Source organism: Phocoena phocoena, chromosome 10 (assembly GCF_963924675.1).
Source record: "Phocoena phocoena chromosome 10, mPhoPho1.1, whole genome shotgun sequence".
Lineage (NCBI taxonomy): Eukaryota > Metazoa > Chordata > Mammalia > Artiodactyla > Phocoenidae > Phocoena > Phocoena phocoena.
The window spans coordinates 95,448,692-95,474,736 of record NC_089228.1 but is presented as its reverse complement, the minus strand read 5'-3'; the positions used below and the strand labels follow the sequence as shown (position 1 = coordinate 95,474,736).

Below are 26,045 nucleotides of genomic sequence, written 5' to 3'. Positions count from 1 at the left end.
CAGCGGCCATGGCTCACGGGCCCAGCCGCTCCGCGGCATGTGGGATCTTCCCGGACCGGGGCACGAACCCGTGTCCCCTGCATCGGCAGGCGGACTCTCAACCACTGCGCCACCAGGGAAGCCCAAGAAGGCACTTTTAATTCCTGGATTTTTAGAGGTAAAAGTACCTGGGTTCCAAGAAGCTTAGCTAATTAATCCCAGAGAATCCGGGTTTTCTGACTCCTGGTTCTGCATCCTTCTCCACCAGCTCTCAGTACTGATGCAGGACTGTGTGCATCGGAACGGCACGCTGAGACCTGGACAACCTTGCCTTTTTCCCTTTCCGCAGTGCCACGTGGCAAGCGTGGAAGACTTCTAGGATGGTGCCTTGGAAGCCTCTTTGCTCTGCTACTTGATTCACTGTCACCAGGTTTTTTCACCCACTTACTTACAATGGAACCACCACACACAGTGTTGATTTCTCAGCTTCTATCTCTCGCTCTCAGGCTGGGAAGCATCAGGTGAGGTAGACTCTCACAGGGATACCAAGAGTCCTGTTTGTAACACTGCAGATGTATGTCGCACTTTGCAGTTTACAAAGCATGTCCACATTATCTTGTCTGACCCTCACAATGACCTGTGGGAGAAGCCCGGAACATATCATATTATTAATATTTCAGAATGAATTAAGACTACATTTGTTGAACTCCTGTTATGTATCAAGGACTCTACTGGGGTTTGGGTTTTTTTTTTGAATTTTATTTATTTTTTTATACAGCAGGTTCTTATTAGTCATCCATTTAATACACATCAGTGTATACAAGTCAATCTCAAACTCCCAATTCATCACACCACCACCTACTGTGGGTATTTTATACTCAGGCCCTCTGCTAACTTGTTTGGGGATTTTATAAAATTATGAAAAGGTGCCCTTTGGCAAAATGAATTACACAGAGCTGCCCCTTCTTCTTGGGTGACTCAAAGCTAGACCTCAGGCTGTATTTCAGCTCACTTATCCCCTTATATGGAGGTTGTGTAGACGTTAATCTGTTCACTTCTCATACAGACCTATAAGGCAGACAGCGCTGCCTTTCTAAACACGGGAAAACTGAAGCTCAGGGAGGATAAATGTCTTAGGCAGAGCTACAGGGCTTCTTGGTCTTAGAGCTGAGATTAAACTCCAACTCTTCGGGCTTCCCTGGTGGTGCAGTGGTTGAGAGCCCGCCTGCCGATGCAGGGGACATGGGTTCGTGCCCCGGTCCGGGAAGATCCCACATGCCGCGGAGCGGCTGGGCCCGTGAGCCATGGCCACTGAGCCTGAGCGTCCGGAGCCTGTGCTCCGCAAAACTCCAACTCTTCTGAGTTCTAAGCTCGTGGTGACTTCTCCAGACCATTGTACCCTCAGCCTGCAGCAGAAGCCTCTAGCAGGCCCCGCCCAGCCCTCAGAGAGCAAGCACCAGGCTGCCTGTCCTCCAGGAGGCCCTGGGCACTTGTCATTTTGCCCATGGAGGGAGCAGCCTCTTCACAAAGTGGTGGCTCTTAGAGGATGGTTCTCGACTGTGTACTGAGTCCCCTGGGGACCTTGTCATGATGCGGATTCTGAGTCAGAAGGTCTGGGCTGGGCCCTGAGACTCTGCATTTCCTCCCAAGAGGTTCTGCCACAGCTTTTAGTCCATGAACCACACTTTGATTAGCAGACCCTTTGTGTAGGAGAAACTGCTCCCTAAGTTCTACCTTTTCCCGCTGCTCTAAAGACATGATGAGAAGGAAAATCAGCAAACGTTTACGGAACATCTACTATGCACTAGGCACTGCTGGTGAACAGGTGAGGAAACAGCTCCACCCAGCATGACTTAATGAACACATCAGGTCCACCTACCGCAAATAAAAATTAGCAACAAGTCAAGAAAAGTGAGATGGATTAAATCCACTGTCTATGAAATGCTGTGGTAAAGGGAAATCAGGGGCCGTGAGAGCTCAGTGGTGACGGATGGGCTTCCTGAGGAAGCAGTTCAGTAATGATGAAAATGATAGCAACGAGAAGTATAGTTACTAGTTATTGAGGAGCCAAGTGTCAGGCACTGTACAGCCCAGTTTATGTACTTGTTTAATTTTCACATGAATCGCGTGATATATTAACTCATCGCCATTTCACACATTGGAAAACTGAGCGTCAAATAGGTAAAGCAATTTGCTGATGCTAACAGAGCTAAATGAATGTGATTTTCTAGTTTATCTTCTATTTCTAGGAGCACAAATTTTGGTAATGATGTCGTGCTTCTCCATCCCATAACTTGTGGCACTTTCTTCAAGTGTGGCGTCCACCTAGGTCAGAGTGATCTGGAGGCTTAATTACAAAGCAGATTCCTGGGCCTCATCGTAAACCTACTGAACCTGAATCTTTGAAAGTGAGGCTCAGGAATTTGCCTCTCCTGCTGAAGTTGATGGGGCATATGGTCTTCAGTTTTGCTTTGAAGGGTGAGTGCAATTTTGATCATCAGGGAGTAGCAGATAAGTCCGGGAAGCGGGATGAGCGTGGTTATTGGGAAACCCTGTGTGGAAACTGGCCTAACAGGACGGACCGGAGTGAGAGACACCTGGTGGAGTGGGACAGGGACGGCCCGGAGTGTTGCCCTTGGACTTGCAGTGTTTTCTGGAGCCATTGGGAGACTTCAACCATGACCTGTGTTGTAGGGAGACGTTTGGTACAGCATGGGGATGGATTAAAGGGCTGGGACCCAGTTGTCAACACAATCAAAGGAGCTGAGGTCCCAGGCCGGTGTAGTGGTCAGAGGGGCAGAGAGCACAGAAGTTTGAGAGGGTTAGACAAAGAGCCAGAAACGCAGGGTAGCAGATCACATGCGGCTGGTTCTGAATCCTGCTTCCAGATCTGTTATGAGGAACGACTTGGTATTAAGATGTCATAAGGGGCTTCCCTGGTGGCGCAGTGGTTGGGAGTCCACCTGCTGATGCAGGGGATGCGGGTTCGTGCCCTGGTCCGGGAGGATCCCACATGCTGCGGAGCGGCTGGGCCCGTGAGCCATGGCCGCTGAGCCTGCGCATCCGGAGCCTGTGCTCCGCCACGGGAGAGGCCACGGCAGTGAAAGGCCCGCGTACCGCAAATAAAAAAAAAAAAGTCATAAGAATATAAAAATAGGTCTTGCCAAGGTACTGCCAATCTGAGCTGCCCAGGCTCTCCTCATTTATCCACATGTTATAGAAAGATGGGGGCTGCAGAGCTAATTCACTGAAAGTAGACAGTTTCACTTGACTTTAACCTTTTTCTTCATTTCCTCTGTTTGTACCACGTCCACTGAGCCAAAAATTATTTGACACGATTCACTTTCCTTCTCTCCCCTTATTTAATTGGTGACCATGTGCAGTGAAACAACCAGAAGAGAGATGCAGGTAGGAAAGGAGAAAAAGGGGTTCTCCATGGGCCCTGGCATGTGTTTCTTAGAACAATGAAAGGAACCACCTCCACTGAATTGGTCCTGTTGGTCATGTCTTCCTTGCCCGTTTTGTTAGAATTCCTGGCATCCACTTGGTCCATTTTTCTGGTGATGAAGCCAAGCAAGCTTTGCTGTGGAAGTAGTGGCAAGAAATACTGTGTGTGCAGAAAGTTGTAGCTTAGCAAGATGGGTGGAATCCATCAGTGTATCGCTGACCCTTCTCAGGCAGACAATTCCATGCTGCCCTCCTGGCTCTGCTTTCTTCTGCCCAAGCAAATGAGTCCCTACTGCCTTAGCCGACCAGACCCCCAAATGAAGGAGTCGTGGGTTAAGGGTCCCTGGATGAAAACCCTCACACTTCAGGACGCATTGTACTTGCTGGGTCTGCGCTGTGGCTTCCAAGAGCCACGGGGGCGCACCGTTCAGTAACAGGACCCAGACAGGGGTGCCGAGTTTCTGCATCTCAGCCGCTTTGGAATTAGCGCTGCCTGCTTTGGTCCTAAACATGGTGACCTTGTGTCCTGTGCTTGGAGGCTCATAGGAGCAGGATGAGCTGTCCAAGTTTCTATTTCTGAACAACATTAAGCTGGTGAGATAAGAAAAGCACTTAGAACACTGTCCGGCTCACGGTGGGAGGGTTGGCAGTATCTACCACTGTCATCATCATCGTCACCATGGTTGTTGGCACTGACCTACTACCTGCCCACAGTGGGTCCAGTGGCTGCAGGATAGGGGGAGTGATGTAACCCATCAGGAAGGTTCTCAGTGGAGGTAACGTTTGAGCTGAATCTTGAAGGGAGGGTAGGGATTGACCCAGAAGACAAACCAGAGAACTGAGGGCAGGTAACCAAGGCTCTGGGGTTTGAAACATCAGGTGGTTTGGGGAACCCAGCAGTTCAGGAGTGAGGGTGGTTACCTGGGGTGATGGGGAGAAAAGAAGGCCGATACAAAGAGAAGGAGGGGGCCTGGAGCGCCCTCCTTGGGCTTCTCTGTGAAACAGGAGAGGAAATCTGTGGAGGTGAAGAGCCTCGAGGCCACCAGTGGAGACACAGCAGCCCTTCTGAGCAGGTGAGGGACAAAGGCCAGCCAGGGACTTAGCTGAGGAGGGAGACTGAGCGTGGGTCAGCAAGGAAGTCAAACCCACAGGAGGAAAGCAGGCCGTGTCCCAGGAGAAAAGGAGCTTTTCAGGTGCAACAGGCAAGGTTATTTCTAGCCGGGGGAACCAGCACAGACTCTATAGAGATAAAGTGGGGACACAAAGAGTCCTTGATGATGTGTCGGGAAGTTGGGCTTTATTTCCAGGCCATTGGTACGTTTCAAACTGGAGGGCAACAGGATCAGATTTGTGCCAAAAGAATGTCATTCTGGCAGGACTGAGGCTGTCAAACTGGAGAAGGCCACACTCAGGCAGATAGTTGGAAAAACATCGAAGGCCTCAGAGACCAAGAGGCAGGAGCCTGCAGTGCTCCCGGCATGGACAGCGGGTGTGAGGTCACATACACACCCCGCCTGCCACTGCCCTCTGGCCCGGCTTCTCCCAGGTGGCCTACAGCCCACAGGACTCAGCCATGGATCCGCAGTCCCGAGGGCTAGATGATTTTTAGGAATATGAAGTCCAGACAGGGGACTACAAGGTCAGCCCAAAGACACCCTGAGGGCTGGTCTGTCTGACCTGGAGCCCCCCTTAATTTGGAGCATCTCTGGGAAGTTTCAGTGCCAACGTCACGGAACCAAGGGATGGGGTGGGTGCAGGTACCATAAGGGCCCCAGAGTGCGTGTCGGGACCTCCCTACAGTGGGAGGAGCCCACCATGGATGCCACGTGAGTGGTCAGCGCAGCCACCGTGTTCACGCCGAGGCCCGGCACGGGGCATCTGAGCCCTCCCCGTGACCACGAATCCTAGAAAGCCTCCTCTCCGGTGGGACAAGCATCCCCACATGAGGGAATTAAGGTTGGTGGCATTAAAGTCACCTCTGGAGGAAGACACTCTTAGTGGACTTGAACGCAGGGCTGGCTTCTAATCCCGTACCAGTTAGAAAGCACCAGCCGAGAGAGTATTTCCACGTTACAGTGGCGCAGTTGTCAGCGTCGCGCATGTCCTAGCAAAGGTCTCTTTGAAGGTGCTTGGGTTTCCATGAGCAGAAGAGCGCATTCCCCCTTTCTGCTGGTGAGCTTCAGCCTGGCAGCTGTGTGACACACGCCACCGGCACCTGGGTCCCTGAGGGCCTTGGGGGGCAGCGTGCTTCGAGCAGGAAGTGAGAGCTGGTGGGTGCTTGTTGAGTCGCGCTCACCTGCCGGTTCTTTGGTTGAAGCATTTCATCTCAGGGGCCCGCCTCCAGGACCACGGTCCCCGGGCGGGCACCTGTGGTGTGCTACGTTTTTTCTGATGCCCCCAAACTCACATCTGCCTCTCGCCCTCCTTCTGCCGCAGATCCTGGCGCCCCTGTGAAATTGCCTTGTCTGCCAGTGAAGCTGTCGCCTCCGCTACCTCCAAAGAAAGTCATGATCTGTATGCCCATGGGGGGGCCAGACCTCTCCCTGGCGTCCTACGCGGCCCAGAAGAGCGGCCAGCAGGGCGGGGCCCAGCACCACCACACCGTCCTGCCCTCCCAGATCCAGCACCAGCTGCAGTACGGCAGCCTCAGCCAGCACCTCCCTGCCACCACCGGCTCCCTCCCCATGCACCCCTCGGGCTGCAGGATGATAGATGAGCTGAACAAAACGCTGGCCATGACCATGCAGAGGCTGGAAAGGTAATGGAGGGAAGGGGTGAGGGCAGGAAAGGAGGGCTTGGCGATCCGACCATGACCAAGGAGTGAGAAGACCAGCGCAAGCAAGGGCTCACACCCACTTGGGGGGGTGGGGTTCGGGGGCGGGGGTGAAGGTAAAATCAGACCAGAATCTGAATGTCAAGGAGAGTATGGAAGAAAAAAACTGTTGCCAGTTGCCAAACTATAGAACAGTCATACGTTTATCAAAAAGAAAAAGTAGTGCATGTGTATACATATGAGTATGCGTGAGTGGGTGGGTGGATAGATAGATCGTACATATCGTGCTTCTGTAGACCTTAACGTGTTTTGGAAGCAGGTACACTTCATCATTAATGTAACCCCTAGGGCAGGGAGATGGGGAGAAAATCTTTTATTTTTAGATTTTGTATCTTTCTGTACTGCTTAATTTTTTACTTTGTGTATATTACTTTTATGATGTAAAAAACAAGGTGAATGTAGAATAAGAAGAGATGAGAGCTGGCAGGGCGGTGGTGGAATAACAGAGGGAAAGGTGGAGAGGTACGCCCTCGTTCTTGCCGATGGAGGAAGCGGCAGACGTAGTCTGATTATACGAGTTTGAGCCTGAGATATTTACCAACAACTGGTGAAGTCCCCTCTTTCATCAGAATCTCCCTCCAGTAGCATTGCAGGGAGAATTGCCAAGGGTACTCCAAGGACAGGCCTGCAGCGGAGACCGTGACTCCCCACCACCCAGGGAGATCTCTTGTGCTGGTTCTGGATCGCTTGCGCGTGTGTGTGTGTGTGTGTGTGTGTGTGTGTGTGTGTGTGTGTGCACGCACGCATTCAGATACCACCTCGCTTGTGCCCAAGAGGTGGCTGAGATTTCCCAATGTGATTCCAACCCCGTGTAGTTAACTGGGTCCTGCAGACCAGATAGGAAAACTGCAGCCTGGAAAGCACGCAGCCGGTCACCGGGCAGAGAGCCAGGGGCGAGATGGACACAGCCGAGAGCTTTCGGTTGTAGTTTCCTGACTCTCAGTGGCTTTTCCCTCCCTCTGTGTCAGCCAAGTATTCTATGTTTGGAAAATTAATGACTCCAAGAGAAGTTATCACTAAGAATTCTGACTTGATAGGTTCACGTTAATATCTCCCTTCACTGAAAAAAAAATGTATTTGGCCATTGGCCATCATTTTCAACTACTGTTCTTGTTAATGAGGACAGTCACAATTTCAAATTTGGATGGCGCTTTTTAGTCTATTATTAGTACATACCTTTATTATTATCTTAATCCTCACACCACCTAGGGAGACTTGAGTCAGCCAAGAAACTAAGGAAGGCTGAGTTCCCCAATGCCAGCTACTCAAATGTGGTGCCCGTCTGCAGAAATTGTACAGAAATCGAGAACAAGCTTTTAGATAACTTCATAGCAATTTGACAGGATAATTTTTTGTCTTACGATAAAAAGGGGTTTTATTTGTTGTGCATTTTTATTATATTTTTGAAAGCATCAGTTTGTGATGGATTAAAAATTGAAGTATGTAAATCAACCAACCGACCAACAAAACTGGTCCCTCCCCATAGACATTTTTTTTAACATCTTTATTGGAGTAGAATTGCTTTACAATGGTGTGTTAGTTTCTGCTTTATAACAAAGTGAATCAGTTATACATATATATATATGTTCCCATATCTCCTCCCTCTTGCATCTCCCTCCCTCCCACCCTCCCTATCCCACCCCTCTAGGTGGTCACAAACCACGGAGCTGATCTCCCTGTGCTATGCAGCTGCTTCCCACTAGCTGTCTGTTTTACGTTTGGTAGTGTATATATGCCCATGCCACTCTCTTTGTCACAGCTTACCCTTCCCTCTCCCCATATCCTCAAGTCCATTTTCTAGTAGGTCTGTGTCTATTCCCATCTTACCCCTAGGTTCTTCATGACCTTTTTTTTTTTCCTTAGATTCCATATATATGTGTTAGCATACGGTATTTGTTTTTCTCTTTCTGACTTACTTCACTCTGTATGACAGACTCTAGGTCCATCCACCTCACTACAAATAACTCAATTTCATTTCTTTTTATGGCTGAGTAATATTCCATTGTATATATGTGCCACATCTTCTTTATCCATTCATCTGTCGATGGACACTTAGGTTGCTTCCATGTCCTGGCTATTGTAAATAGTGCTGCAATGAACATTTTGGTACATGACTCTTTTTGAATTATGGTCTTCTCAGGGTATATGTCCAGTAGTGGGATTGCTGGTCGTATGGTAGTTCTATTTGTAGTTTTTTAAGGAACCTCCATACTTTTCTCCATGGTGGCTGTATCAATTTACATTCCCACCAGCGGTGCAAGAGTGTTCCCTTTTCTCCACACCCTCTCCAGCATTTATTGTTTCTAGATTTTTTGATGATGGCCATTCTGACTGGTGTGAGGTGATACCTCATTGTGGTTTTGATTTGCATTTCTCTAATGATTAGTGATGTTGAGCATCCTTTCATGTGTTTGTTGGCAGTCTGTATATCTTCTTTGGAAAAATGTCTATTTAGGTCTTCTGCCCATTTTTGGATTGGGTTGTTTTTTGGTTATTGAGCTGCATGAGCTGCTTGTAAATCTTGGAGATTAATCCTTTGTCAGCTGCTTCATTTGCAAATATTTTCTCCCATTCTGAGTGTTGTCTTTTGGTCTTGTTTATGGTTTCCTTTGCTGTGCAAAAGCTGTTAAGTTTCATTAGGTCCCATTTGTTTCTTTTTGTTTTTATTTCCATTTCTCTAGGAGGTGGGTCAAAAAGGATCTCGCTGTGATGTGTGTCATAGAGGGTCCTGCCTATGCTTTCCTCTAAGGGTTTGATAGTGCTGGCCTTACCCCCAAAGACATTTTGACAAGCACTGTCCTAGGTAGTAAGTCACATGGCCGAGCCTTCAAGCCTGGATCGTCCTCCTGCAAATCCAGAACTCCTTTGACTATAGCACAACCGCTTTCCTAAAGACAGCTAGCAGTGAATGTAATTTACTGCCCTCACGTCTCCTGTGACCCCCAGTATATTTTTGTACCTCTTCCGGGGTTAGTAAGCATCTGAAAAAGATACTCACGAGAGCATACTAGTAGCATATTGCTCAATACATTTGCACCTAAAACATGCCATTTAAAGCTTCCATTGAAAGTACTAACCAATGAGTTATGTGATATTCCTCAGTTCAGTAATTTCCGTGTGTGTTTATAGAATATAAATATAGAATAGGTCTGTTGGACCTACACTGGGTCAGGTTCTTTATTGAAATGAATCAAAGACAGCAAATGGGGAAGGAAAGGAGATACTGGGATGTTGCAGGTGGAGGAGATTGGAAGAAGGGCAGCCTGGTCTTGGCAGCTGAGCCAAGGCAATCTCCTGTGCTTTGTGTCACCCCCGGACCCTCCTTACCTCCTGTCTCCCTCCCCACCAACCGTAGGTCAAGGTATAGTGTTGTTCTGGTGGACCAGCCCGGACACAGGGAATTAACGCCTACATCATCAGGATAGCCCTACAGAGGGCTTCCCTGGTGGCGCAGTGGTTGAGAGTCCGCCTGCCGATGCAGGGGACACGGGTTCGTGCCCCGGTCCGGGAGGATCCCACGTGCTGCGGAGCGGCTGGGCCCGTGAGCCATGGCCACTGAGCCTGCGCATCCAGAGCCTGTGCTCCGTAACGGGAGAGGCCCGTATACCGAAAAAAAATAAAATAAAATAAAAAAGATAGCCCTACAGAGAAAGCGAGGTCTTCTTGCAAACAAAGACTGAGAATGTTTCTGAGGATCCACGTCGTCTTCCAGGAGTCCTGGAAGGATCTGGGAGCAGAACAGGTCATGGGCCACCTTTCAGTTTAGTGCAGGAACTGCCGCTGTCTCCAGTGATGTCACCTTTCTTTTTACGACCTGGAAATTCTCCCTCCTACCTGTCAACATGATTTCACTCTTGTTCTGGCCAAGTTTCATCCAGAAAGGATGATTTCTTTTTTCTCCTGACAATTTCCAGTGACCCCAAAAAGCACTGCAAGAAAGAAGGAACATTACTGAACGCATAGGCATTCTGCCCGCAGAGAACCTGAGATCTCATAGAACGTTCATGCCCTACAGGGTGTTAGTCCAGACCCGTGGTCTGATCCTGGTGAAACATTGTAGGTAATGCAGAAATCAAATGATGAATTTAACAGCATGAATGCCTGACTTTGGACTATAAATTTGAATAAATAGTCATCTTGTAATTGAAAGGGACCTTTAAGACCAAGGCAGCCAGCCTGCTGCCTGTTGTAGCCTTTCTGACGATTTGTCCTCTGGTCTCTGTGGGAATGGGACCCTCCCTAGGTACCAAGATAGCCTGCCCCACTGTCCAGAAGGTCTGATTACTACGAAGTTCTTTCTTATGTTAAGTGAAAAGTGTTACTTACTATAATCCCTTGTCCCAGTCTTATTTCTAATCTTCCTTTCCTGTGAGAGGCTTTCCAATCTTTAAAAATAATTACTGTTCCCTTTATCTAGTGGCTTCTCTCTTTCAGGCTGATAATCCCAAATTCATGGAATCGTCTGTTGAGACTGTTTCTAGATCCTTTACCATCTTGTTCCTGCTCTCCCAAGATTGCTCTAAATCTGTTTTGACTTGTATGAAGACGTTCTTAACTGTTAACCTAACCTGACCCTACTTAATGACATTGAAAGATCACATTAGTTAGTTACAGCGCTGGCCCACCAGATTTGGGGGGAAGGAGGGAACTAGAGACCAGCTTCCGTGTTTATCAAAGCCACGAGGCAGCATGGCCAATCTGGAGGCAGCCCCTGCATCATGGCTGAGTACATGGGCTCCAGAATCTAATTGCCAGGGTTTCAGTCTCAGAGCTACCGCTTCTTTTTTTGCCTTTGATTCCTCATCTTTAAAACAGGGATAGTAATAACACCACCAACCTCGTCAGGGTTGTGAGGAACAGGTGACAGGCTACATCAGTCGTCTTATTACGTGGCATATAGTAAGTGTCCAGTAAATGACAGTGAATGAGAAGCAGAATTCTTCAGCACACAGAATTGACCTTCAGTTCCCCTAAAAGGCATATTGCGAACAGATTGGATCCAGTCTTGTTGGAAATTTCGTGTCGGTTTCCTGGAATTCGATCATCTTCATTTATTTTCTCTTCAGTGATGAGTCACGTCTTCTTTGGCGGTGACTCCACAGGGGTGGCCCTAGGGCCTCCTTCCACAGCAGTGTGGTTGCCTGTCAGGGCCACCCCTTCTGCTCTGGTCCTCATTCTTCAACGACGACTCGGGCTTGAGCCTGGCGCGGACCCTCACTCTTAGCTGCTTTCTCTCCAGCAAGGAGAGAGATTGAGCCCATCCCAGAAGAAGAGCTGGGAGGCATGGGGGTGTGGTGTGAGAGCCCTGCCCGCCACTGCCGCAAACCAGTGCTCTCTTTCCTTGCCCGTTTGGTGATGGAGAGATGATGCTGGGACATGTAATGTACCTGCCCAGTAAGTCGGGGAAAGAGGACAGTCAGTAAGCACGGCTCTGCTCAGAGCTCCTAATGTGGCCCTTGGGAGCCAGGAGCAGGTCAAAGCCTCTAGGAACCCAGGCACTGCTGGAGTTGGGAGGGAGCTGCCTTGTATGTCCCTTTGCCTCCCCTCCCTGTCAAGCGTCCTGCGACCTCCTTATACTGAGAATCTTCTGAGCTGGCTGCCCTACTGGGTGGAGACAGGGTCCAAAGAAGAAAGGAGGATGTATAAGAGGCAACCCTTCTTCGTCCTCTGGGGTAAATGAGCTTGACTTGCTACAAATGGAGAGAACAAAGGCCTGTGATTTTTAGTTTCCATTAAACTATTAGAGAAATTACATATACTTCTATAAATTTTTACGTCTTCGATATGTCTGTACAATCCATTCCCTCTGCCCTGAAGCCTGAGCGAGCACATGAAAAAGCTCTGAATGTGTCCCGTTCAAAGGCGTTAGTCAATTAAATGATTAAAACTTGAAAAGAAATATATTATTCGATGTTTACTTTTAATATCTGCAATCAGCTCTGTGATCTAGGTGGCATCCATCCTGGAATTCAGACTGAAAATCCTGATCAGACACTAACTTTCTTTCCCATCTTCGTTCAGTTGATCATTTCTGTGTGCTCTGGTTTCCGTCTTAGTAAAACGAAGGTGGGGTGTGTACACGTGTGGACCCTGAAAGAATTTCAGGAAGAGTCTTAAGGGAATGCACTTCAGACAAGTCCTTCCCTTCTCAATGATAGGCGACTTCATGCTTGTAGTGGCTCCTGCCAGAAATCTCGGGGTCACCCTTGACACCTTTCTTTCTCTCATACCCTGGGGCTGATGGGTCAGCAGGTCCTAAGAGGTCTGAGAATCTGTCTAGGCTGGGCGACCTCCTACTTGCTCCTGCTGCCCCGTGGTCTCAGCCCCCGTGGTCCCTCACCTGGTTTGCTGGGTCCCTGCTACCTGGTCTGCTGCTTCCACTCCTGCCCCCTCAGTCTGTCCTTAACATGACAGTCAAAGAGATGAGGTTTAACGAAAATCTGATCATGACTCTATTCATTCGCTAGGGTCGCCACAGCAAAGTACCATAGACTGTGGGGCTTAAACAGCAGGAATTTACTGTCTGCCAGTTCTGGGGGCTGGAAGTGCACAGTCAAGGTGCTGTCAGGGCTGGTTTCTCCTGAGGCCGCTGTCCTGGGCTTGCAGACGGCCGTCTTCTCCCTGTGTCCTCACACGGTCTCTCCTCTGCGTGTCTGTGTCCTCATCTCCTGCTCTGATAAAAACACTAGTCATTTGGTTAGAACCCACCCTACTGACCTCATTTTGACCGAATTACTCCTTTAACATAGTCACCTCTGAATAAGTCACATTTTGAGGTGCCGGGGATTAGCATTTAAGCACGAATTGGGTGGGAGTGGAGTTCAGTCCATAACAGCGTGCACAAGCGCTCCTTGGCTTTCCAGCTCACAGAGAGTAAAAAGCAAAGTCCTTGCCTCAGCCCAGAAGCCCACCACAGCCTGGGCCCCTGTCAGCCCCATGACTACATCTGCTGTTCTCCACGTTGCTACTCTCTCCTACCACAAGGCCTGGACATGCTAGTCATCCTCCTGACAGAGGGCCTTTGCGTTGGCTGTTCCCTCAGTTGAGACGGCTCCTGCCTCCAGTATCCTAAAGTCTCCCTCCCTCACCGTCTTTGTTACCTCCTCAGTGAAGCCCTCCCTGATTGCTCCATTTCAAATCACAACTCTCCTCCCAACACAGCCTATTCCCCAGTCCCCCTTTGTTCTTTCATACATTTTTCACCATCTAACATTCTGCGTTTGCCTTTTACTTTCCTTGTTGCTCTTTCTTGCCTAGTAGAACATACAGTCCGCAAGGGTGAGAACCACTTTGAATGAATGAACGAATGAGTGAAGGATGAATGTAGACCCCCTAGTAGCTGCTGTGGTATTTCCTTATTATTAACCCACTTGGTCCTGATGGATATTTAGGTTGCTTCTGCTGTTCTTTTTCACTTCTGAGCTTTGAGTTCCCACAAGACACACATTATGTAGATATTAAGTGGTGTTGATCGCGGGGCAACCGTGTCTTTAACCTTTTGTATTAATTTTGCTCGTGATCCTAAAATGTTTGAACGGTTCCCTCTGTCTGGAATTCACCCCATTTTGCAAAGAAAAGTTCTGCTTATTTTTCAAGACTTTATTAAAATACCACATCCTCTTGTGATCGCTTCTCAGATTCCCAGAGGAAGGAAGCTCTGCCTGCACATCCTCCTCTTGCACCCACTGCGTCCTGTCGTGCGTTTCTTGGTGTATTCTCTGTTAGATGTGGGCAGGAGCCATCCTTGCCTTCCCACTCGACTCCCGCCCCCCCCCAGTTCATCACAGGACCCGTGATATAGGAAATATTCAGTAAACATTTCTTTTTTTTTTTTTTTTTTTTTTTTTTTGCGGTACGCGGGCCTCTCACCGCTGTGGCCTCTCCCGCCGCGGAGCACAGGCCCCGGACGCGCAGGCTCAGCGGCCATGGCTCACGGGCCCAGCCGCTCCATGGCACGTGGGATCTTCCCGGACCGGGGCACGAACCGGGGCTTCCCTGGTGGCGCAGTGGTTGAGAGCCCGCCTGCCGAGGCAGGGGACACGGGTTCGTCCCCCGGTCTGGGAAGATCCCACATGCCGCGGAGCAGCTGGGCCCGTGAGCCATGGCCGCTGAGCCTGCGCGTCCGGGGCCTGTGCTCCGCGGCGGGAGAGGCCACAGCGGTGAGAGGCCCGCGTACCGCAAAAAAAAAAAAAAAAAAAAAGTGGACAAATAAATTACAGTTCTGATAAACTCATGCTTCTTCTACCTTCTCCTGTCGCAGAATCCCTGAACAGTTAGATTAGAAAAGCTGTGACATTTTCCAGGAGAAAATTTAATCCCAGGAGAAAATTTCATGCAGTCACTGAGGCTAAGGATTTATACACCTTGAGTGAAAAACAGGCCCAGCGAAGAAAAAGGAAAGTATCGGTGTTTCCTTAGCAACCGGAAGATCCATCGACAAGTTTTTATTGAGCACCTTTTCTGAATGGGGTTCTGCTTGGCACTGGGGATACAGCGATGAACAAAATATAGAGGGCGGCTGCCCTCGGCGTGGCTTAGAGTCTGCTGGGAGTGTGACCTGGGCGAGTCAGTGCCAGCGAGGGAGCTGGGGGGAGGGGAGAGCACAGCAGGGGGTCAGCTGGTAGGTGGGCTTCTCTGGAGAGCTGCATTTAAACTGAAATCTCAAAGATAGAAAGAACCAGGAGAAGACGGAGAAAAGGGATGAGAGAATATTCTAGGCAGATTAGAGGAAGGAATGGTACACTGTCTCCAAACGGGTGATGAGAGTTTTAGGAAGAAAAGGCAGGAAGTTGACAGTTATTCTCCAGCTTTTTAGAGGGACAATTATAGAGAATGAGAGAAATGACAGAAGACTGTAATCTGATGTGAGGAAGAGCCTGGGAACCATTGGAGAGAATACAAGAGATCTTTTGAAAAGATCAGGCTAGCAGCTGTCCCAAATGGTTTACTTGTAGGCTTCCTAAAGAAAAACCCTACAGGTGAGATCGTCTGCTAATGTCCTGTCCAACCCTGTAACTCCATGTCAGTAATACTGAAGTTATCTCTAATGTGAATGTTTTTAGAAATAGAGTGGTTTTACCTCTCTTGGGAAGTTAGCTATACATTGGTGTTAATACAGATAGTCCAGACCAACAATGGTCAACCAGAACCAGAAAGGCTTCCAGAACCATCTTGAACTCTTGGCAACACTTACTGAGTACTGCTTACATTAGCTAGAGATTAAATTACTACCTGTCAAGATTATTGAAAAAGGAACAATTGCAGCATTGGACAGAAGAAATTGAAATCAGTAGCCCCGCAAACCCCTTCAATCTTTAATAATTCTGTTATTCCATAATTATCTTTAGACTTTTCAAAGATGACACTTCATTTATAATCTTAGTGTAAAAACATTTTGGGGTGACAGTTACTTTATGTGGCCTTCAGGGTCACAGGAAAGTCTAAAGAAGGATTCTCGGTCCTGAACTAGATGGTCCCTGGGGTTTCTTCTAGCTTTAACAGTCTGACGTAATTACCGCATTGGTTTATGTCAGTGTTTCCACCTGCAAATCAGTGTTCATGGTGATGAGTAGCTGCGCCTTGGTGCCGGAGCAAAAATGAACCTCTGAATAGCTAAACGTTACTTGCTTGTGAAATGGCATTTATTTGAGGAAGTTCGGTATTTTGTTCATCATAGAGCAAATGGCATGCATTTTCAAATGAAATGTGTTTCCAGGGAAAGATTCTCTTTCTTATACTGATGACCGTCTCTTCAACATCTCCTCCAATTCTGGTGAGACATTTGTTCCTGCCCCTTTGAGGCCAGAGTTATCAGTGTCTTACTTTAGGTCAGTACTTGGATTTTACAGCACGTATTTATGATCTGTGAGTGGCTGCCTGTAGCTGTTGTTTTGCCATTTAACTGCTGCTTTAAGAGGCAGAATGAGATTTCAGAACAAGGTAATGTCACCCTGAGCAAGACAGATCCTCCGCTTCAAGGCTGGTGAGCCACCTGGTCAGAAGAAGGTTAAAATGAGACTAGATGAACCACTGACATCTTTCAAAGTCTTAAGAGGCTAAAAAAGGAAATGTATTTTTATAAGAGAGAATCTGCCCCTGAATTCCTATGTGTACATCAGTAGAAACCCTGCCCTTGCTTAATGAATAAGTATAGATGCTTTGATCTTCCTGGAAACCCTTGTCCAAAAAGATTTTGCAGACCACAAATATTTAAAAAGCTAGGGAATTCCCTGGTGGTCCAGTGGTTAAGACTTGTTGCTTCCACTGCAGGGGGCCTGGGCTTGATCCCCGGTCAAGGAACTAAGATCCTGCATGCCACATGGCATGGCCAAAAAGCGAAAGGAAGTGTTTCGCAATGTGGTATCAATGTTAACTTCTCCGTTTTGACAAATATACCATGGTCATGAAGGATGTTGACATTAGGGGAAGCTGGCTTAAAGGTATACGGGAATTATCTGTGCTTTCTTTGCAACTCTTCTGTAAAGCTAAAATTATTACAAAATAAAAAATTATTACAAAACAACCCCCCCAAAAAAGAACCAAAAAAAAATAAAGGAAGTTTTTTAATAAACTAGTGGATAACATCCATAATGAATGGTTTCTGACAAGTTGCTGGTGTTTAAGTACATCCTTTGCTAAAACAGCAACTACCAACATTGACGTTTACAAAGCATTATCCTCTGATCTTGTAAGCAGTTGTGAGGTAGGTAGAAAGGTCTCTCCATTTACCTGATGAAGAACCAGAAGAGCAAGCTGCTCAACTAGTGAGCGGCCCAGCTGGACCCAGACATGGTCCTCACTCCACATCATGCCCTCCTGGTACCACATCCAGCCAAGCATGACCTAGGACATTGGCTGATGTCTAGGGACAAAGGCCTGTGGAAAAGCCACCACTGTTTGGTTCCTCCGTCGGAAGTGGAGATTGCTGTTGGTGAGATTCTGGGTGTCTTACGGTTTTATTCATCACATCCTGACCCCAGACACTATTTCAGAAATGTGGGTCATTGGTCCCTGGAAGGCCAGACAAAGGGATGTGCGTGAACTAATTGACATTCATTACCATGGCTGGAAAAAAAGAAGCTCAAAACACATCCTCCACTCAGGGAAGCTCAGTCCCCTGGTCTATATATAGAATGGTATCATTTCCTGCTGACTAAGGTCCAACAAAAAAAAACAAAGCCTCCAATGTTGAGTTTCTTATCTCAGAAGGCTGCGATAGAGCGTGCAATGTGTGCCTGCTTTCCTAAAATGAAGCTGATTAACTGTTTCCTTGGGTGTCAGAGGTTACTTCCGTCATTTTCCAGCCGCCGGCGCTGCAATTTGTAGCATAATTTCTCACACGTTTTTGGGCTCCGAGAAGAAAACGTCTGCCTGTTCCCTCTCCTTTCTGAAAACTCTTTTCATAACTCTGTGCAGTCAGAATGACAAAAGCTGTTCCTGTTTCATTTTCAGCATCATATTGGAGGGTAATAAATTTTCTCTGTCCTTTCAAGAGATTGTCTTCTTCTTTTTTTTTTTTTTTAACAATAGGTGCAGTTGAAGTCATATGCGGGAAAGCAGTATCCCTTTATGACACGTTTTTCTTTAAAAATGGTGGTGAAATGGTTCCCATGTATTTTCAAGGAAGATGAAGGATTTAAAATAGGAATTTTAAATTTCAAACCCTGCCCCTGATTTCCTAGGAGAGTATCAAAGGTGCTTGATAACGGGTAATCCCGTGCCCAGGGATGGGTCACGTTGCTCCACTGTGCATCTACCTATTGTCATGTGATGGAGATACAGTGACGATTATAAAGCTCCCTTGAAAGGGAGCCAACTGTTTAATGACCCTGAGTTGTTGTAGATGTCTTGCATTCATTTCTTGATGAATTATTAAGAATAAGCTGCCTCTCCCTCACCAGTACGGAACAGGAAAGGTAAAACGGTCTCTTGATTTTCAAAGTCTAGGGATTTCTTAGAAACATGTGACTGTTTAAATGATAGGAAAATGCGGTGAAGGGGGATGGGAACCTGAGGGGTGCCATTGTGTTCTCAATTTATGTCTCTCCTACTTGGTTTAGTAGAGGCAAAAAGGAGAGTTGAATTAAAAAAAAAAAAAAAAAGAGTTGAGTTTTCCAAAAAAGGAGACTCATTAAACGTTATTCTTGATGGAGACAGGACCAAGGAGAGAGGATACAGCTTTTGACTTCCCTGACATGTCATGGGGACATAGTGAAGGCAAAGAGAGTTTGAAATGAATGCTTTTTACTGATTTAGGACTGGTATTTTACTCTCAAACTTTCTGAATCCTGTTTTCGTGTGTCTCTTGTAAATGGCAGGCGTCCTGTTTTAGGTAAACTTCTGTCTGTTCTTCCTGGTTTATTCATTTTTTTCATGAAGGAAGACATTCAGGCACTTCCATCCTCCGGGGAGAAAGCAGGACAGAACAAAGTTGACATCCTCACAAACTTACCTTTCAGTGGAGGAGACAGATGATACACCAATGAATATGTTATATGCTGTGTATATACATCTATACACTGAAGAAAATATAAAGCAGGGGAGTGGGCATCACCTGTGATGGTGATACCTTTCTGTCCTCGAGGAACTACGTCACTGATGTGGCCACAATAAACCCACTGCATCCCTTCTTCTTCTTGTTGATGACACACCATTATGCAGATTATCCAGCTTGGTGATTATTCCGCCCCACTCTCTCTTGTATCCTGTTCTCTCTGCAGTCTACTCGCCCCCAGCCACGGGCTACTCACACAAACATGGATGTACCACCCAAGTCAGGAGTTCAAACCTGTCTCTGTGTCCCATCAGAGTCTCCAACCTTGGGGCTCTTCCCAGCAAAATTCATAGCAAAAAAGGAGTTGAGTGCTGTGAACATCTGTTGTCCTTGCTTTTTGTTATATGATAATTATTCCCATTTTTTTTTTTAATTTGTGGTGCCAGTTGCATTTCATAGTCAGCATGTCCATATACAAGAAAATAACGGCCCCGAGGGTTCTTTGGGAGAAGACAGTGTGGTTAATGGAAAGGACACAGGCCCTGGAGGGAGAAAACCCACGTCCATATCCCTGTTGTGATCACAACTGAGTGATCACTTATTTCCTCAGAAATGTAACATCCTCATCCATAAAATCAGGACAATAACAATACCCTTCCTAACTTTGCAAGTTTGGGGGAGGATTAAATGAGATAACGAACATTTACGAAGTACTTTGATAGGACCCATAAAGGACCCTATGTGTTAACTATTGTTGCTGTTTTGAAAGATGGCCTGCTCCTTTGTCCTGATTTGTGGAGCCCCCTGGTGTATTTAATTACTAGAATGGAAATATTCCAACATGGTGCAACTGACCAACATCTTGCAAATGTTATGGAGCACTCTCAGGTTTTTGCGTGTTCATCCCTAGTTCATTTCTCAGGAAAATTACATCATTTGGAGCGACCCAGATGGGGAACAGAATCTCATCTTCCCCCCCCCCCCCCCCGCCACCCCCTCGCCGGACAATAATTTAGGACCGTTGTGTTAATTTAAATTTATCATAGAATGTCATACAAGAAGAAACCTTCTAGATCTTATCTAGCCCAACTACCTCACCTTACAAAGCAGCCTAACTCTGGACAGTCTTAACTGAAGTGGCCTGAGAGCATAGAGTTAGGAAATGTGCTGACGTTAAGCTGTCTCTGTTACGTCTGTACTCACACTGTCCGGGGATGGAAGGCACGCGGGTACCCTGGCATTCTTCCTTGCACAGACCTCTGTGCCTTATCTCTTGGGATTATCTTCTTGGGAAGAACTCTAGATCACTATTTCCACAGCTTTAATTCTCCTTTCATAGGATATTTTCCCTACACAGCAAGACTATCTAAGGGTCAGGGATAATTATTTTAGTGAATTAAAAGATGGTAAATATATTATGGCCTACTCTGATTCCTAGAGACTTCAAATATTTGATTGCCTTTTCCATCAGTTCCCAAAACGTGCACAAAAACAGGGCTGAGATATGAAGAGAATTAATACTCAGGCTCTGTCTTTGAAAGGCTTACAGCCCATGGGGGCAGGGGGTAAGTGCTTAGCTGTGTGATTGTAACATAATGCGACAGATGCTGTAACAGGTGGGAATGGAAGCTGTGGAAGCACAGAGAAGGGACTGTTTTCCACTGAAAAATCAGAAAAGGCTGCTCAAAAGAAATGGCATTGGAGCTCTCGTTGAGGTTGGGCGGACTGCTCCAATCAAACTCTGAGGGGCTATTTCTGAGGTGGGGGGATGGCAGGAGAGCTCACAACGTGCTCGGGAAGCGACAGGTGGCCTGGTGGCTGGAACGCCGGGTGCGCGGTAAAGAATGGCAACAGATCAGATGGGGAGGAATTATGGGGCCAGATGGTGAGGTGTTCCCTAGTCCATTCCAAAGAGGGTGAGGTTTATCCAATTGACAATGAGACCCTTCAGAGGTCTTTTAATTGGAATTATATGACCGGAACTGTTTGACAGCAGTAGAGAGAGGACTGGGTGGTGGTGAGGAAGAGAGAAGGTTCTGGAAAAAGAGTAAGTTTTGAAGCCATTTCAGGGCTCTGCTTCTGTCCAGATGACACCAGTACGAGCTCAGGCTCTACAGCCCCGACTGCCCGAGTTCAGTAACGCCTGCACCCCTCTCGATGTGACTGTGGCTGCATGCCTCATTTTTCCTCTCTGAAGTGGAGGGTAACAGCGGTACCTGTCTAAGAGGGTGGTGGTCGTTAGGCTTAAGTGAATCCATCCCTGGCGCTATGTGAGCATTTAAAGTGTTAGCTCTTCTCACCATTATGTGCAGCGATCCAGGAAGAGCTAGGGAGGCGCCGCCTAGGAGGTCAGGATGGGGGTCTCCACATTTACCTGCGGTTTTCATTCCTGCTCACCCACCTGGAAGAGGTACAGTGACCACAACCCCCATGCGATGAGATCCGTTTGAATTCCAAGCAAACTCAGTGCTTAATCTCTGAAGAGTTTTGACGTGAATGGTCTAGAATAGATCTGATGATGTGAGTCATCTTTTCCTCGGGGACTTGGACAGGTACTCTGGAAGATGTGGTGACTCTTTCGGGCCACCGGAGTGTCATTTTGTACATCACTAATCTGGGCCACATAATGAGAAAAGCTGCTTCCCTCGAATTGGTTTGGAGCTCTTGCATTAACGGGGTAGCTGCTCAGGGACTAGAGCAGCGGCACAGATAACATGCTCAGCGGAACTGTCATGGTGTCAGATCGTTGGTACCGCCCCCAGAGCACCAACCTGAGCCACAGCAGGTCAGGAACTTAGGAGACGAGATCTGGGCAGTTCATCCTTCAGCAAATACGGCAAATTCCTGAGAGTTAATGCCCAAGTTGCATGAGAAGAGACTCAGGTGGTACGACTCTGAAGACGCAGCAGGTGGCAAAGCTGTCGTGCGTACTCCAGGCCAGTGGTTCCCAAATGGGCAGTTTTGCCCCTCAGAGGACATTGGGCAATATCTGGTGATATTTTGGGTTGTCGCCACTGGAGGAGATGCCACTAGCATCTAATGAGTAGAGACCAGGTTTGCTGCTAACCATCCTGCGATGCACAAGACAAGCCCCCCCCCCCCCCCCCCCGCCTACAAAGAAGGGTCCAGTCCAAAACGTCAGCCATGCCGAGGCTGAGAGACTCCGGCCTAGGCCAACATTGAACCAGAATGTGATATATACGTCATTGGTGGTACCCAAAGTGAGTTTAAGACGAGCTTTTTTAAAGTTTTAATGGACACGTACTTATTTTAACGTAAGTTGTAAACACACACTTAACATAAAACCAGTGATTACAAAGATATTGTTGCTTAAGATGAGGCTAAATTAGTATTTGAGTTTTTTTAAGTGTTGACTTAAAAATACGAAGTAAATAATAGCGTAAGTGGACATCAAATATGGCTAAGGAGTGTGGGATGATGCAGGTTAGAAGCCGTTGGTTTGGACGAGGAGTCAGAAAACTTTTTCTGTAAAATAACTGGGTAGTGAATATTTGAGGCTCTGCTGCGACTTCTCAACCATTTTGGTACAAAAGTCACCATGACAATAGGTAAACAGCTGAGTTCTTTTCCCATCCTGACTTTTTTAAACTCAGTGCCCCAGGTATGGCCTGACTGTGGCAGGAAAGGACACTCTAACTTACCCTGGTTAGTAAGATTTAAAATATTTATAAAGTCCCGATACCCGTTTTGTACACATGTTGTGGACAGAGTGTGATGTGTTCCTCGCTTTGCATGTGTACAGTTAGTGGGGTTTGTGTTTAACCAAAGTACACAATCTTACAAGTATCACAGTTCAATGTTTGGATACAGCGTATTGAAATAGAGTGGGTTCAAATCCCAGCTCCTTCCTTTACTACCTGCGCCCTCATGGGCCTATTAATTACCCTCTCACAGCCTCCATTTCCTGCTTAATAAAATGAGGTAGTGACACCTCTCCTGCAGGGTTGTTATAACAATGTAATGAGATGTGGAAGTCTCCAGAACAGTGGGCAACACATTCAGTAAATGTTTACTCTTTTCCTTTTCTACCTTAGTTCTTCCACATATTTGATTCTGTTATTAAGCCATTAATAAACGTGCCAGTCGAGTCAGGGGTACCTATAGCTCTGCAATACACTGAAAATACTCCCTGAAAATTAAAGAATGATCTCTTCATTAATACCCTTTGAGTATGACTCGTCAACCACTTAAAATGCACCTAGATGTCAGTGATTCCAGCCCATCTTTCTTTCAGCAAAAACAAAAAACAATAACTGAGTGTCCACTTAGTGTCAGCCATGGTGTCAGGCACCTGCTACAGACATGAAGAAGATATGGTCCCTGCCCCTGGAGGCATCTACTGCTTGGTTGGGGAGAGGAAGCTAGTAAGCAAACGGATGATCCCAATTTTCACAATTGTGGAATCTCCTGAGAAACTAGGCAAAGTGTTGCCCAAGACAAGTATTGAAAGATAAATAGAAATTAACCAGGTGAAGGTGAGATCCCTTCACATCCCAGGCCAAGAGTGTGCAGTGCATTGTTGCATGTGAACGAAGGGTGAGTTGTATGGGGACAGAGGTGTGGAGGGGTTGCAAGGCTGGGTAAATAATACAGGTCAGATTATGCAAGGCGTTGCATGTCAGGCTGTGTCTGAATTACTGCTTCCAGGCTAACGGTTCTCCCTCTAGCAGTGACACCTTTTATTTAGAGCAGGTCTTCTAAGTGACAACTCCATTCTAGAAAACCAGCGTTGCTAAGACTGTTGGACTGGTGTCCCCCTTCCTGTCCATTACCACCAGCGGTGGAGGCCAGATGTGAGACGCGGCTACATTTCAGTTGATTTAGTTCTTTGCTGTGAATAACATAGCTTGTAATGTGGATTTTTTTGAATTTTCCATGTGTGTCTCTCTTGAAGCACTGGTTTTGTAGCCGAGGCAGGCATTCAGGGTTGTAACAGATGAGATGGCTACATCTGAGCTTCCGAAAGTTGCTTGGACGACAGTCTGGAGGACAGACTGAAGCGGAGAATGTTTGGAAACCCCTTGAAGGGCCCTTTCTATCAATAACAAGTGAGGGGCTCCCTTGAGGCCATGCCAGTGGGACACACGTGCACCAGACCTACTAAAAAGATACCACTTACCCAATTTCACCCAAGGAAACTGAGGCTCGGAAAAGTTAATAATCTGCCCGATGTCGTGAGAGAGTCAGTGACGGAACTTGGACTTGGATCTGTGTCTTGACTGCTCATACCGAGGCCCCATCAGAACCTTTCCAGCCTCCTTCCCAGCCAACTCTTCTCTCCCCTTGTGTCTTTGCTTGCTATCCTGTGGTCCTCCAGAGCTACCAGATGTGTGGAATCATCTGGTATTTGTCTTCCTCCTTCTCAGCATTTTTCCTAACACAGAGTTGGCATATATTTATCAATAGAATATTTACTAAGACGCTTTTGGTGGATTCACCCAGCTTGCTGGAAAACACCTTCTTCGTCCTTATGGAAACTGGACATTCTGTCACATGCTAGACTGGCCGGATCGGCCAGGTGAGGTCTTCAGCTGTTGCTGTGACGCCCCAACCAGGCAGTCGCTGGTCTCTATGACTGGTCCCTATTTTCTAAGGCGGGAAGTCTTATATGTAGGACCTGCCCCAGGGGCTGGGGGATCTGCCTTATAAGCCCCTTCTTCTCAAGGTTTCACACTTCCCGTAGATCATTTCTTTTTTCTTTTAATACATTTGTTTATTTTTATTTTTTTTATTTTTGGCTGTGTTGGGTTTTCATTGCTGCACGTGGGCTTTCTCTGGTCGCGGCGAGCGGGGCTACTCTTCATTGCGGTGCGCGGGCTTCTCATTGCGGTGGCTTCTCGTTGCAGAGCACGGGCTCTAGGCACGCGGGCTTCAGTAGTTGTGGCACGTGGGCTTCAGTAGTTGTGGCTCGTGGGCTCTAGAGTGCAGGCTCAGTAGTTGTGGCACACGGGCTTCATTGCTCCGTGGCACGTGGGGTCCTCCCGGACCAAGGCTTGAACCGTGGCTCCTGCATTGGCAGGCAGATTCTTAACCACTGTGCCACCAGGGAAGCCCCTCCCGGTAGATCTTTGAGAGAGGAGAAATCGCAGTCTCCTCTTTATCATAGACTACTTGGGAAGCTGAGTTTCTTATCTTTCTTTGCACAGTATTTCTCCTTTCTCTGTCCTCTCAGGCAGTTTGGAGCTGTCCACCTTAAGGAATTCTTGTGCTTTCTAGTTTCCAACTTTTATTTCCTCAAAAGACTTTTCCCACCAGACATGAATAGCTATTGGCTTCTTTTCATTCTTGCTCTTGTTGTATCCCCAGCGCCCTGCCTTCACTGGAGCCAATAATTAAACTAGAAGTGGGGGGGAGGGGCGAAGGCAGGGGTGGGGCAAAACAGGAGCCACGGAATTACAGTTTTGCTTCTTCCACACCAACTTCCCTTAATACCCAGTGTAGAAACCCAAGCGCGGTTGGAGCCCGGTGTCGTCGTCTGATGGAAGGGCCGCCTCGGGAGGCGGTGTAGTCCGTCACCTTTCAGCCAGCTCTTGGATTTGTCACGCGAGACCATCCATTCTGTACTCCACCTTCTTGTTCTCACTGCCATTCCTATTAAACTAGGTGGGAAATGGGCCCCCTAACCTGCTAATGTCTAATTAAGATGCTGCATTTTTATAAACATGTGATTGATTTAATCTTATTCAGTGGTTGAAGTTTTTTTTTTAAGTTGATTTAGTTCATTTCCTTGAACATCGTAGCTCATGATGTGTCAACTAGATTTGCCATTTGTGTCACTGAAGACTTATGAGAAAAATACAAAGAGAAAAACAGCCCTTTGGAAACAATGGAAGGAAGAAAGTGAATTGAATTTAAATTAGACATAGCAATCAAGTGTAATGAGGGACTTCCCTGGTGGCGCAGGGGTTAAGAATCTGCCTGCCAGTACTGGGGACTCGGGTTTGAGCCCTCATCTGGGAAGATCCTGCATGCCACGGAGCAACTAAGCCCGTGCGCCACAACTACTGAGCCCGTGTGCCACAACTACTGAGCCCAGGCGCCTAGAGCCCGTGCTCCGCAACAAGAGAAGCCACTGCAGTGAGAAGCCCGCGCACTGCAACGAAGAGTAGCCCCTGCTCACCGCCACTAGAGAAAGCCTGTACACAGCAACAAAGCCCCAAACGCAGCCAGAAATAAATAAATAATTTTTTAAAAAGAAATAAAAAGCTGAGATTTAGGAATTAGACACATTTAAAAAAGAATAAAATGTAAGGAAAGTTTTAAAGGAGACCT

At 47.2% G+C, this 26,045-nt stretch overlaps 1 protein-coding gene across 1 annotated transcript in view; it reads left to right on the top strand.

Annotated features, from left to right (window-relative positions):
* PHACTR1 (phosphatase and actin regulator 1) overlaps positions 1-26,045 on the top strand; it is a 534,554-nt gene that overhangs the window by 469,554 nt on the left and 38,955 nt on the right. The window contains exon 7 of the mRNA XM_065885188.1: positions 5,863-6,184. Within this exon, the coding sequence (XP_065741260.1) occupies positions 5,863-6,184 (322 nt within the window). The remainder of the gene's footprint in view (positions 1-5,862; positions 6,185-26,045) is intronic.